Source organism: Hippocampus comes, unplaced genomic scaffold (assembly GCF_001891065.2).
Source record: "Hippocampus comes isolate QL1 unplaced genomic scaffold, H_comes_QL1_v1.1 scaffold307, whole genome shotgun sequence".
Classification (NCBI taxonomy): Eukaryota; Metazoa; Chordata; class Actinopteri; order Syngnathiformes; family Syngnathidae; genus Hippocampus; species Hippocampus comes.
The window spans coordinates 225,494-238,588 of NW_017805337.1; the positions used below are offsets into that span (position 1 = coordinate 225,494).

The 13,095-nt window shown below is 49.1% G+C and overlaps 2 protein-coding genes across 2 annotated transcripts; both read right to left on the reverse strand.

The window, feature by feature from the left end:
* Nucleotides 1–255: 255 nt before the first annotated feature.
* On the reverse strand, nt 256–3,165 carry commd2 (COMM domain containing 2). Its single transcript, XM_019871759.1, has 6 exons — nt 2,984–3,165; nt 2,430–2,507; nt 2,174–2,256; nt 1,775–1,849; nt 1,485–1,583; nt 256–1,167 (listed from the first exon to the last, which is right to left on the reverse strand). Exons 1-6 carry the CDS (start codon nt 3,048–3,050, stop codon nt 958–960), a joined length of 612 nt encoding a protein of 203 aa, XP_019727318.1. The 5' UTR covers nt 3,051–3,165; the 3' UTR covers nt 256–957.
* Nucleotides 3,166–3,992: 827 nt separating this feature from the next.
* On the reverse strand, nt 3,993–13,095 carry lmnb2 (lamin B2). The gene is made up of 13 exons (XM_019871758.1): nt 12,645–13,095; nt 9,753–9,889; nt 9,253–9,409; nt 8,643–8,768; nt 8,451–8,549; nt 8,246–8,317; nt 8,038–8,163; nt 7,730–7,950; nt 6,941–7,178; nt 6,755–6,862; nt 6,319–6,438; nt 6,142–6,231; nt 3,993–5,884 (listed from the first exon to the last, which is right to left on the reverse strand). Exons 1-13 carry the CDS (start codon nt 12,870–12,872, stop codon nt 5,849–5,851), a joined length of 1,758 nt encoding a protein of 585 aa, XP_019727317.1. The 5' UTR covers nt 12,873–13,095; the 3' UTR covers nt 3,993–5,848.

Here is a 13,095-nt window from a genome sequence, read left to right on the forward strand (position 1 = left end):
ATATATGCGTGTGTGTGTGTATATGTGTATATGAGGGACAAAAACACAGGTGTTAACGCCCCACTTAAAATGATGTTGCACAATAACACTGGAACTATTTTCGTGTGGTCATGCTCAAAAGGTACTGATGATTTTGAAATGGGAAAACTTCCAGAGCAAGTGAAAAGCAATTAGTACATTCTAACGAGCTTGCATGTTAACACACACGCCCACATACAAACACACGCACGCACACACACGCGCACACATACTACCTAGGAATTGTAAATAGTCATTTATTCCAGGACTGTGACATTACACAACCTTTGTTAACAAGTGTACAAGCAAGTTTAACATCACATTTTCAGTCGCACAAGTTAAAATTAGTCAAACAGAAAAAAAGTCAGCGTTTAATGACAGAAGGGGTAAGGTGAAGGCGATTGGCATCGTCATCTTTTTAACACATTTAAGAAATATTGCGTGCAGAACTCCACTTCCCACGAGTCGCGGTTTAGGGGTACACACATTAATATGCAAAAAATGATGCCCTATCATGAAAATCCACTTGTTGTCAACACGGGTGCCAGTGACTCCTCCTCCCTGCATTGGCTTGGGCCAATGAAAAGTTCGGTTATTGTCCGCCTCATAGGATTGAGGGTCGAATCGAGCCGACTGCACTCTTCTTCTTGTGAGTTCAGTTTTTTTGCGGTTTTTTTTTCCTTGTTTTGTGGAAACTTCCAAAAATTACATAATCAGTGATTATACTCTTTGGCTAACGATATGAATGTGATGTGCCATCATACAAATCAGTTTGGTCCATGTACTAGTACGACAAAAGGGGCGCGAGTTGTGGAAAAATATCACTAGTAAGGCACAGTTATTCTTCTGGGTTTAAAAGTGAGGAAAAAATAGTGTACTAGTACGTATTAATTGAGGGCACTACTCGCATCTGGACGCCGTTGTAGCGTGTGCGAGTCGTCATTTGATGTTTCGCAAAATGCGACGCGCATGCGTGCTCTTCAAGGTGCTTAGCGCCCCCTCCAGGATGGAGATAAGGTGCAGGAGGGTCCCCAGATCCATGTGGAGAACCCGGCAGCTCTGCTCCGTGCCAGAACCGCGCCCGTGTGTCAGGTGCAGCTTGGTGGCCAAAGTGGGGGCCACCTGCTGGCGTAGGGAGCGACTGGCCAACTGGGAATGGGCGCAGAGTGTCCGATTAGCGGCATGTGTGTGCACACAAAAACGCCAGGCAGAACACACATACACACACACAAGCGCAGGTACACTTACATATATGCACACATTTGCTGAAAAAGACATACATATGCACCCACACAAACTCCACGCAAATACACAACCATGCATTTGTTCACACATGTCGGCACAGGTACACGCATGCACACGCATGCACACGCACGCACACACACACGCACACACACACACACACACACACACACACACACGTGCGCAGCCTCAGACATCCACACAGACAAGTGGATCTGGCGCACCTGTACATCGAGCCTCCACTCCAGGTTGTGGTAAGCAGGCAAGCTGGTGGACACCAGACTCAAGATGCTGCGGATCTCGCTACGGTGCTGCTGGTACATCTGGCAAAGACATTTAATGACCGACCAGTCATTCAATTGTTCGGCAAGCACATTCTCATACATGGACGTTTTACACACACACACACACACACACACACACACACACACACACACACACACACACACACACACACACACACACACACACACCACTGCCACCACCAATAACAACAACAAAAATCCAACATCACCTGTAGGAGGCGCTGGTTGAGCTCATCACCAAACTCTAATGACAACACTGAGTCCACAAAGTCCACCTCAGACAACTACACGCACAGAAATGGGGTAAAATGTTAGTGTCAAGCGATCGCAACATGATTCTTTTAACACAAGGCAAACCTTTCGGCTAAATTTCCACATGATGCTAACCTGGGGAATTTTGGGAAGTATCCACGGGAATAATGGGAACGCACGCTCATTAACAGTAATTGAGGGACTTTTAACGGGCAGGTATCATATTCAAGCAGAAACACCAACACTGGCACAGGCCTAGGCCTGTGAGAGTGCCTGAAAAAGCATGGCTTGGCAGGGAAATGTGAGAGTGGGAACCAAGAGCCTGCAAGAGTGATGTGTGAGAGTGGGCAGGGCACCATGTGTTTGGAGCTCTGGGTCATGAGGTACATGAGTCCCTCCACGCCGTGCCGCACCACTTCCACAGGCACCGACAGCTTCCCTGCACACAAACCGCAAATCGCAACTGTGGCTCAATACACTGCAACGGCTCCACGCTTCGCTTACGTGGTCAAGAGAGCAATTTCATTTGAGGAAAAAGTCCTTGGATGATATCTTTCAACATTTGAACTTGGTGCACAACAACAACTGTCATCCGTGGACAAAATGACTTACTTGCGGCTCCCTCGTAGACTTTGGGGCTGGTTCCTCTCATGATGAATTCCAGTGCGATGCGCCCAAACTCTCCAACCACTGAAAAACACAAAACTATCACTTTCAGGATTTCACTGTCTTTACTTACAATAGCGAGAAAGACTTGATGCAGTTCAAACTAGAGCTGTGCTATTGGGGACAACAATTTAGATACATACATATCTTTAGATAATATTTTTCCTTAAAATTACATGAAAGTAATCGTCATTTTCTCTGATGTTTTCTCCATTCCAGTGCATAAAAAAGTACGAAAAGGAGCCCTTCGCATAACATGGGAAAAAAATATTCCGGATGCTGTGTACGAAATACTTTAGTTTTAGAGGCAATCGGAGGCGAAGCGTCAAATCACAGACTGAGACGACCCAACATAGTTGAAAGGCGGAGTCTTCAGGTAATAATGACCATCGTGACGGATATGATTGTGCTTTAATTTGGCGTGATAAAAGCGGCGGATCTCCCATCTATCCCCGTGACAGCCACTGGGGCAAGTCAAGCAATTCGATGCTTATTTTTACCTGCCGCGTCCACCTTGTTGAGGAAGTTGAGGTGTTCCTTATGTTCCTCGGACAATACCAGCAGCATGATGTCACAGTGAATGTTCCTCAGACCAAATAGAGATCAAAAAATCTTCATCAACCTGGAAGTCTGATGGACAACTCCCCCACCACTTTGCCGCTTCGTCTTCTTCACCTCCTTTTCTTTCTAGATTGCGGCAGCGGCCACTCTCCCTTGATTTGGCGCCATCTCTGGTCACGATATGAAATGCATGCCAGAATTATTCAGCATTGATTCAAGACCATCCCATCCATCCATTTTCAACACTGCTTCTCCGGAACAAGGTCGCGGGGCTTTCCTGGAGCCGATTCCATCCGACTTCGGGCGAAAGGCAGACGACACCCTCAAGTGGTCGCCAGTCAGTCGCAGGGCACATATAGAGATAACGTTAACCTCACAGTGCAGAGGTGCAGGGTTCGATTCGGGCTCCGGTCTTTGTGTGGAGTTTGTGTGTTCTCCTGCGGGCCTGCGTACATTTTCTCCGGGTATTCAGGTTTCCTTCCACCAGATAAGGTGGCTCGGGCATCTGATTAGGATTCCTTCTGGACGCCTGAGTGCGGATGGTTGTTTGTCTCTGTGTGTCCTGTGATTGGCTGGCAAGCAGTTCAGGGTGTCCTCCGCCTACTGCCGGAAGAGAGCTGGGATCGGCTCCAGCCCCCTGTGAGGATGAAGCAGATCGGGAAATGGATGGATATATTTATTTTGATATACTTTTTGTCTTCTATTTTCTCACTTTCATAATTTTGCTGCTGTAACTTGGGAATTTCTCTATTGTGAGACAAAAAGATTTTCTTAGCTAATCCTAAAACGGATGGATAATTTAAGTATATACTTCTCGTGAATCATTTTAAACAATTAATCTTCTCGAGAACGCCTTATCTAACAACTCAGACTTCCAGACCATCACCAACCAAAGCTCACAGCTTCTTGGTGTGTGTGTATATGAGACTCAGTCATCAAGTAGTCAAGTTTGAGTAAATGTAAAACATTTATTGTGGGTACAAAAAAGTTCAGTTAAAATGACAAGCCCCCCCCTACTAGCACCCCGACACAACAAAACAGGTCTCGGAGGCACCGACTACAAGTTGGGTGCTTATGTTCAACATGTCATCACATTCTGTAATGTCACGAGTTCTGTTTGTGCATACAAATATTTGCTTTTTTTGTTGTTCTTTCCAAGTGATGGGTGCGTGTCGCGAGACATCCAAATGTTAGCGCTGGCTAACAGACTTTGGCCAATCCAAGAGGGAAGAGATCGGCATTGAACGGACGCATTGACGCCTAGCTGGGACTTTTAACGAATGAATCGCAAATTCCAATGGAGGTTATAAACACCCAAAATAATCACCCGGAGATCCTTAAGACAAAATTGAAGTCATATTAAATGTAAACAAACTGATTACACTGCCAAAAAAAAAAAACAAACTAAAATATCTAGTGTAAAACATGGTATGAAAACACACACGCACACAAAACACCGTGTCACGGAAGGCGTGTTCGAAACTCACGTCACGTGACATGCATTTTTCCTGAAAAATAAAAAAGGTCAGTTTAAATATATATCTTTTTGTTTGTCATCATTTGAGCAGCCGAAGTCAGATGACGGCGAGCGACTGCACCCCAACGAGCAAAGAAGTGGAAATGACTCGTTTGTACGCTTTGCATGAAAAGATCAAACTCGGTTCGGCACTGCGGCTCCCAAATTCAAAGGACCGAGTCAGACGCCGGCCAATCGATACACTCTTTAAACTGTGGCCAGTATGACAGAAACTGACAAACAGGCTTGCAGCATTCCGGGAACTTAATAATGGAAACCCCCCCTAGTGGGACGAGAACAGGAACATAGAAACTCGAAGGTCTTCTCTTAACCCGTTCACTGCCAGAGACGGTTAGAGGTGTCCAAGAGCCATCTGAAGTGGGCTGGCAGTCAATGAGTTCAATAGGCTGGACTAAAACAAGTCAGATTTCAGATTTGTTCGTCAACCCCCGTTCCAAGTTGTGTACAAGTGTTCAATAAGGGGATCCCCCCCCCCTTTGTGCTGCAAGCATGGTCAGATATGCACAAGGATCAAATCAGCAAATTATTCATCAATGCGAACAGAACATTTTACCCGATTCTTAGGTTGATCTACTATTAAAAACAATCATTCATTGAGGCCCTGGTTGAGATTCACTATTGACTGTGTAGCTTTCCATCAAATTACCCACAATTCCTAGGTAATTCCCATGGAAAGGTTCCGAGTTGGAATCTTTCTAAAATTCCCCATGTACATTTACTGGAAACCATCAGCAAATTTTCCACACCCACGAGTGAAATAATCTGTTATTTTTTTTTTTTTGGTCTTTGTAGTGTTCGATACATTTGAACCGCTCAAAGGAACAATCAACCAACCAATCAATCAGGCTCAAGTGGTTCTAAAAAGTTGATAGAAATGAGGAGCTGATCACATGGCATCACCAGTTGGCTTCATGCCAAAATCAAATGTTCATATATGGGGAAAACAAAAACAACAAAAGCGAAGGAAATGTTTAAAATTCAACATTTGTGATGGTTTTATGTCAACGGTGCAATGGAAGCCTTTCTGGAAAGTGGTTAAAAAAAAAAAAAAAAAAAAAAAGGAAAAAACTATCAGGAATCTGGTGGTGACGCTGGCAGTGAGAATGTTGTTGGCCAACAACAAACCATACACATTGTCGTCGAACAAAGGAGGGCTGCTATCAAAGTGTGGCGGCTAAGACAAACTTGGAGGTGTTTGTCCAGATGCGACGGACAGGATCAGGATGAGGACGAAGGTAGAGAGGCTCCAACGCTCGCTGCTGAGGCTTCACATGACGGCGCACTCCCTGGACGTCATTTTGGCCTGCCGGGGCACACCGGCGCATCGCTTACTTCAAATGCGGCAAATCATTCACACGAAAGCCATTGTGTCATCGGTCGACGCTCCAAAATTCACTTATTGGTCGAATTTTGATGCCACGCTCTGCCCATATCAGACGGCGTACACGTCATCGTTTGGCATCCATGACACCAACCCCCAATTCCCAACTTGGTAGATGTCCAAACTGCCCCATCTCGCCAATCCCAAATAGGTGCACGAATGAAAAAGGGTGCGCTCACCTTCTTGTGTACCACCGGCTCCTCGCCGTCCTCCTCCTCCTCTCCGTTCTCCACTTGCACCTTCTTGCTGACGCTGCGTCTGGCCACTTCCTGCAGGACGCACGCAACAGGGGGAGTGAGACGTGCGGCCAGCCGCCCGCCCAATTTGTCCGTCGCACAATGAGCGGAAGCCGTTACCTCGCCGTCAGAGTTGACCAAGCTGGTGATGACGTCACTTCCGGTACCCCAGGAAGACTGGCTTTTCCACAGGAGATCAGTGGGCGGACTGTGGGCCACGCCGGCGTCTGCAGACCACACCTGCACAAGCATGCAGCCGTTCGTCTGAGTAACTCCCAAAAGCCACAAATATTTACAACTGCATATACGGAGGGGGTGCAAGAATTGACAGCTGATCATGACATCAATCAATTATTATTTTTGATCATCAATGACTTGTTTGGACCCCCCCCCACCCCCTTTTTCATTGGAATCTGCCCAAAAGCTCCGTATTTCAGCTTCTCAACAGTAAACATGCAATTTCTGTCATCCTTGATGTCTTTGTGTTGCGTGAACACACTCATGTTTCACAGTCACGCGGCCACACAGCGAGAGAGAGAGAGCGACATCATCTTACGGTGACGGTCTGTCCGGCCTTGAGAACAAACTTCGGTGAGAACTTGTAGACGATCTCGTCCGCGTCATCCACTTGTCTTCTCAGTCTCCAGCTCCCCAAAGGCTGGTCCTGTGACCGCACGGCACATTCTAAATACGGCAAAGCGGGCAACGGGGCAGGAGATGGGCAAAAGGCGCGAGCACGCACCTGATCCGTGTCGTTGGCCAGGGTGACCGAGTTGCCGTCCATGTCGGTGGGCGAGATGGAGACAGCGCCGCTGGCCATGTCCTCCTCGGAGGCCAGCAGCAGCTCCTCGCCGCGCCCCATGTCGGCCAGGTCGCCAGACTCCAGGTCCGCCCTCCTGCGCTTGGAGGTGCGGGATGAGGACGAGCCCGTCACCCTGGAAACGGTCACGCGGGAAGACGGACTGGGAGACAGCTTGAGCCTGCAAGCGGGAACAGAAACGTCACCGACGTCAACTTCGTCTCACCTAACCAGATGAAGGGGAATGCTTGTTCTCGTTCAGCGCTGCCTCCAGATAAAAGACGTGCGGCGAGTTACAGACTTTGACGAGATGAACGCAGTCTTTGGGGTGACTTTTGGTTTTGCTTTGACTTGCGAGCACAAACCTGATACTTGAGGGTGGCAGTCATTTTGCTCGTGGGCGGCCATTTTGCGTGATACCGCCACTTGGCGTCGACTGAAAATGACATCACAGTGCCTCAGGGCTCTGCTTGTGAATGTCACATGAACCCACGCGGAAAAACGGGTGAGCCCGAACGGTCATCACCTGAGCCCTTAGGCACTGTGACGTCGTTTCTGTTGACAGCAAGTGGCAGTAGGCGGTAAAATGGCCATCTTGCACAAACGCAATCGGCATCAGAATGCCGCGTTTAGACGAGCGGGGGTGCGTAGAAACCAGCAGTGTCAGGAAATATTTGGACTTGAACTCCCCGCTGAAGGGTCGTCAATTGTGTCCACCTCCAACGAGCCCACCTGTGCTCCTCGCCCTCCAGGAGCTTCCTGTAGGCGTTGATCTCCATGTCCAGCGTGAGCTTGACGTCCAACAGCTCCTGGTACTCGGAGAGCTGCGTGTTCATGCGCTCGCGTAGGTCGTTCATCTCAAGGTCCTTGGCCTCCATCACGCGGCGGTACTTGTCCCGCTCTGACGACAGGATGTCCTCCAATTCCCGCACGCGGTCCTCGGCGGCCGCCGCCTGCACGCGCACACGCCAATCTCGTTAGGACCGCGCAGGGCGAGGATCGGGCGGCCAAGAGGCAAAGTGCGGCGGAGGCTAGAGTACTTGTTTCTGCAGGGCGCTCAGCTGGTAGCTCAGACCCTCGATTCTCATTCGTGACTCCTGCAGCTCCTCTCTGGCCATGCACACGGCCTTGTCGTTCATCGCTGACGACACCTTGGCGTTGTCCAGCTGTGAGGTTTCAAACAAACAACAAAAGGTCTCACTTTGAGGTGACCCAATTTGGAATTTGGACAACGCGGCGCTCGCCAACCTTGGCCTGGAAGGTCTGCTCCAGTTCGTCCTTGTACAGAGACACCTGCTCGTCGTGCTGCTTCCGTAGGTCCTGCCGTGCACGTACGTATTGGATCAATGGCGGAACTGCTCGCTCGCTCGCGCGCACGCTCTCTTACTCTCACACATCACCTTCTGTCATTCATTCACTCTTCCCTCTCTCACACACGCACCGATCTGCCTACCTGTAAAGCTTGGGCCAGTTTGAACTCGTAGTCCTGTCTGGCTCCTGAGTCCACTTCGACAATTCTCTGCTCTTGTCTGCGGCGAGACTCCTGAACCTCCTAAACCGACATTTGAAGGAAAACAACCGTCTTAACATCGCCCTTCCCTTCCGCAGGTGGAGGCGTTTCCCGTTGCGACGAAATCATCTTCACCTCCTCAAATATGTTCTTCCTGAACTCCAGCTCCTCGCTGAGCGACTGGCAGCGGTTTTCCAAGTCCACGCGCATCAAGGTCTCGGCCTCCAGCTGCCGCTTGGCCACGGCGTGGCTGTCCTCCGCCTGCAAAGCGTTCAAATCAATTTTCACACCGGGTCGGCGGGCTCATCTGCATCGGACAATGCGGCAATTGAGCGGGGCGGGGGTGTTCGGCAAACAGGTGGCGACAAACTGTTGGCATGGCTGCAACGACGTTCGAGAAAAACGGCAATATCCAGGCTGGGCCACGAGTTGGTGACACATGTGCAACAGCTGTGCCACCATTATAACCCCCCCCCCCCCAGTTATTTTCTCAAGTCTGCCTTCAACACTAAAGTCATCCAATTTATCACTGGGTAAACGTAGTTTTAATTCTACCCAATAAACCGGAATATCCTTGGTCCAGCGGAATTGGAAAATGTATGCTTCTCGAATTTGATGAATTGATCCTGCTAGGGTACAAGCTTTGAAGTGCCCCCGCCCCAGTATGACCCGACATCACCTTCCCAAAAAAGAGAACTGCTTTCACTTTCCGGATGACGTGCAAATGAGAAAAGGGGCAGCGAACCTTAGCCAGCAGGCCCTTGACTTCAAGCAGGTCGGAGGTGAGCGCGGCGCTTTGGCTGAGCGCCGTGGACAGCGCCGCTTCGCTCTGGTTCAGCTGACTTTCCAGAGCCCCCGCCCGCGACATGGCCGCCGCCAGGTCGCCATCCTTCTTCTTGCCACTGGCACGCCGAGGGAAGAAAAGCACCGCCATCAGATATCAGCTGACCCACGGCCACGACACGGCCCTTTTTGTCCCATCGGGCGGGACAACTTGAGCAAACTAATGGCGGAGCAGGTGAGACGACCGAGGCAAACCTGCGCACGGGCGGAGGACCTCGGGCTAAGATTGGCAAACGCTTGCGCTTCCCGAGTCCGACCGGTGCGGTTTTGCCTCACAAGTGACATGCAGTTAGTTGTCCTTGGAGTGAGGACCCAAAGCGTACTGGCACGTGGGGCCTAAGTGTGCTTTGGATGAAATGCTCAAAGGGATCGGCACAGCGCGTTCTCGAGATGAGGCGTCACCTGCGTGTGGCCTCTTCCAAGTCGGCCTGGGCCTTGCCCAGATCGATCTGCAGCCGGGCGCGCTCCCTGGCGGTTTCGTCCAGAACCCGGCGGGCGTCCGCCAACTCGGCCTCGTACAGATGCTTCAGGCCGCTCACCTAAACACAAGGCAAAGGGATCATCCTGGAAGTCGGGTGACGAGATCCAGCAGTCAACGGGAGACGAGAAGCCAAGTTCCACCGGTCGCGCCGGTGCAAGCAACTTTCTGGTTTGGCTCTTCATGCGGGTGACCAGATTCTTCATTGGCGCACGGTACATTGGGATCACATTATATGTGCAAAATATTGGACGGTGAATGTCAAGTTTGTAACAAGCAACGGTTGACAAAACAGGCTTTTCATTTCACAGAATTTAGACTTTTAAAAAATCCTGCACTTCTGTTAACAGCGTAATAACTTTCATTTACTCAGCGCATCGCTTCACTGGCTGCAATTCAAATACAAGTCGGCGTGAGCGGCTGTTATACGGGAACTCCTTTTCCTTCAAGAGGATCATCAAATATCTTAACGTGGCTAAGTGCCAGCTTGTGAGCTCCCATTCTTTCTTGCGTCGGGGGATCAAGATGAGCGTTCTGGCAGATGCATTTGTGCAGGTCTCACATGCATTCCAATTCAATTTGGATGGCGGTTGCAATTCCTAGCGCCAAAAGTCAAGAACTCAAGTTGAAAGAGCTGCAAACTACAATCCTGTAATGTGTCAAAATGTGTCCAGCTTGAAGCTGTGCCTGTGAATTTTTCCCCGATATTTCTGTGATCATTTCAGTCACGTAAAACGTTCACAGCTTCCTTTCCTGCCAGTCGTGGTGATGGCCGTCAGAGCAAGCAAAGGAAAGTCTTTTCGCTTTGACTACGACGAGTGCTCGCGATGGTATGTCCCAACGAGGAATGCGAAAAATGTGCTGAGCCGATTTTCCCGTGCTAACGCGCAGCACATGCTCGCGCCGGTTTTGCGTCCGGAGGATGTGAATGATTGGTACATGTGGCAGCCTCCAAATGCAATGAAACCCGACAGCGATCATAACGCAGGACCCTTCTCGAGGACTTTATCGTTCCGGTGAGGGATGAAATAGCAGCGACATTCATCTCGCACACTTGGAGAAAGACGCAATCATGGGAGAACAAGAGTCGCGCGCTGGGTAAAGGTGATAACTCGAAACACTTGACGCACTTCTGACACCAATTGGGACGGCGAACAGCGTCTTTGTGGAACCGGTCACGACGGGCTCAAAAACCCCCCTGCTCGATTTTGCGAATCAGTGCCCCCCCCCTCCAGTAACCGCTCAGGTTTAAATAACAAATAGGTCGCAAAGGGTTATTTATATATCCTGCGTGTAGATCGCTTACGGTACGCTTGTGGCCCACATGTCATTCTTTTTTATTGAAATATATCAAAACGCCGCTGTTTGAATACAATGTGTGTGTCGCCACACTTGACTTAGAGGTCAAGTCCAAGTCGATGAAATTTCTTCAATTTTTTGATTTGTTGAACTTTTAATGGAGAGGGAATATATATGCAAAATCGTTTCCATACAATAAATAGTATGCTGATGGGGGTGATCCGGGTGTTGAATATGTCAAATATTGGCAGCAGAACTGATTGACGACAGTACATTTTTTATGCACCCAAGTGGACAAAAATCCCTCATTTTCTGCTGTGAAAAACACCTTTTAACATCCGCAATTACAGCATAAGTTTATTTAGTTAACCTTTTTTGATCCATGTTGGGCAGCCGAGAACTGAGCAACAAATATGGAAACATAAGCAAAAAACAATGCAGCGTGCTATACTGAAGAAAAAAATAAATAAAATCACATTTTGCACCTTTGTGATATTTTTATTTCACATACTCAACGTTTTTTTGATGTCACACAGCCACATATTAAGGAAGGCTTTCACCTGGCTCAGGGGGGAAAAATGTGCACTGCGCAATAAAAACATCAATGATGCTTGAAAAATTTTAGTGGATAAAGTTGAAAATACTGAATGTTAAAAAAAAGCAAGTAGATGTTGATTTCGTTGTATTTATGAATTAATTTTTTACCGGCCCGGTGTGGGTGAACTTCACTGTTCATGTAAAGGCCCCGCGGAAATAATGAGCAGCATTATTCGTTGGAGCTTTCTGTGTTTGCCACTCTCTCAAATGACACGAACCTTTTCAACGAAGGGAAAAAAGTTATTCAAGTCAGAAAGTACCTTGATCAAATAGGTCACGCCTAACATCTTGATTTTGCCACTCGACAGATCAGGATATGCCATCATTCGAATCGTGTTTTAAGAAATCTGTCCGAGTGTGCGGGGATTTTGCAATTAATTCATTTTAAAAATCTTACTCGCAACTTGACAGAATAACGCCGGTTGGGGGAAAAAGACAAAGTGGAAAACTGAAAACAAAGGGGCGGTTAAATGTTCGGTGGCGAGAGTTCCACTTTGGACGATGGGGAATAAGAACAGAAAAGGGGGAAGAACATCAGCGAAGCGGTTAAAAGATGGAGGGGGCGTTGGTAGGAAATGGCGCGCACACTCAACCGCTCTCTATTCGAATTTGGAAGTCCCGGGCAACTTTTATCCGCTTGAAACGCAATCATATCGACGAGTTCCCCTTTAGTAAGTCAAAACTTGCTGAAGCAAGAGGTGGTTCCTCTGTATTTGTTTGTTTTGATTTTTTTTTCTTGGGTGGGGGGGGGCAAGAAAGAAAGAAGCGTTCGGGCCATTTGGCCGCATGCCACCCACGTTTCGCGTTAACCCATCTACGGACCGTTTGAAATCTTTTGCTCTACTTTGGCGGTATACGAGCAAAGAGGCCAAGTGAAGACGATCGCGTCGAGGCGGCCCCGGTTAAACACTTGCACTCACCTCCCTGGTGGTGACCTCCTCTTTCTCGGACACTTTAACCAGCAGGCGGTCGTTCTCCAGCTCCAGGGAGCGCACCCGCTCGATGTAGACGGCCAGCCGGTCGTTGAGGTGCTGCAGGTCCTGCTTCTCCTGCAGGCGGGAGATGCGGGTGGGTGAGAGCGGCGTCGAGGAGGCGGCCGTTGTCGCCGCCGGCCGGCCAGCATCACGGCTTGGGGTTGCAGTCGCCATAACGGCTCGCTTTTCTTTCTTCGACGATTCCTTCGCTCGTTCGGCGGCCAAGAGAGCACGCGGTGTCCGTCGTCCTCGTCGAATTGGGACGGAAAAAGATAAAGGGGCTCGGCGAGGGAAAGGACGAAGGGCGATAGATCAATGGGAGGCGGGCAAGTTCTACGCGACAGCTACGTCTCTCTCACTCGCTCGCTCGCTCGGGACTCGGGCGGAGTGGTCGAAG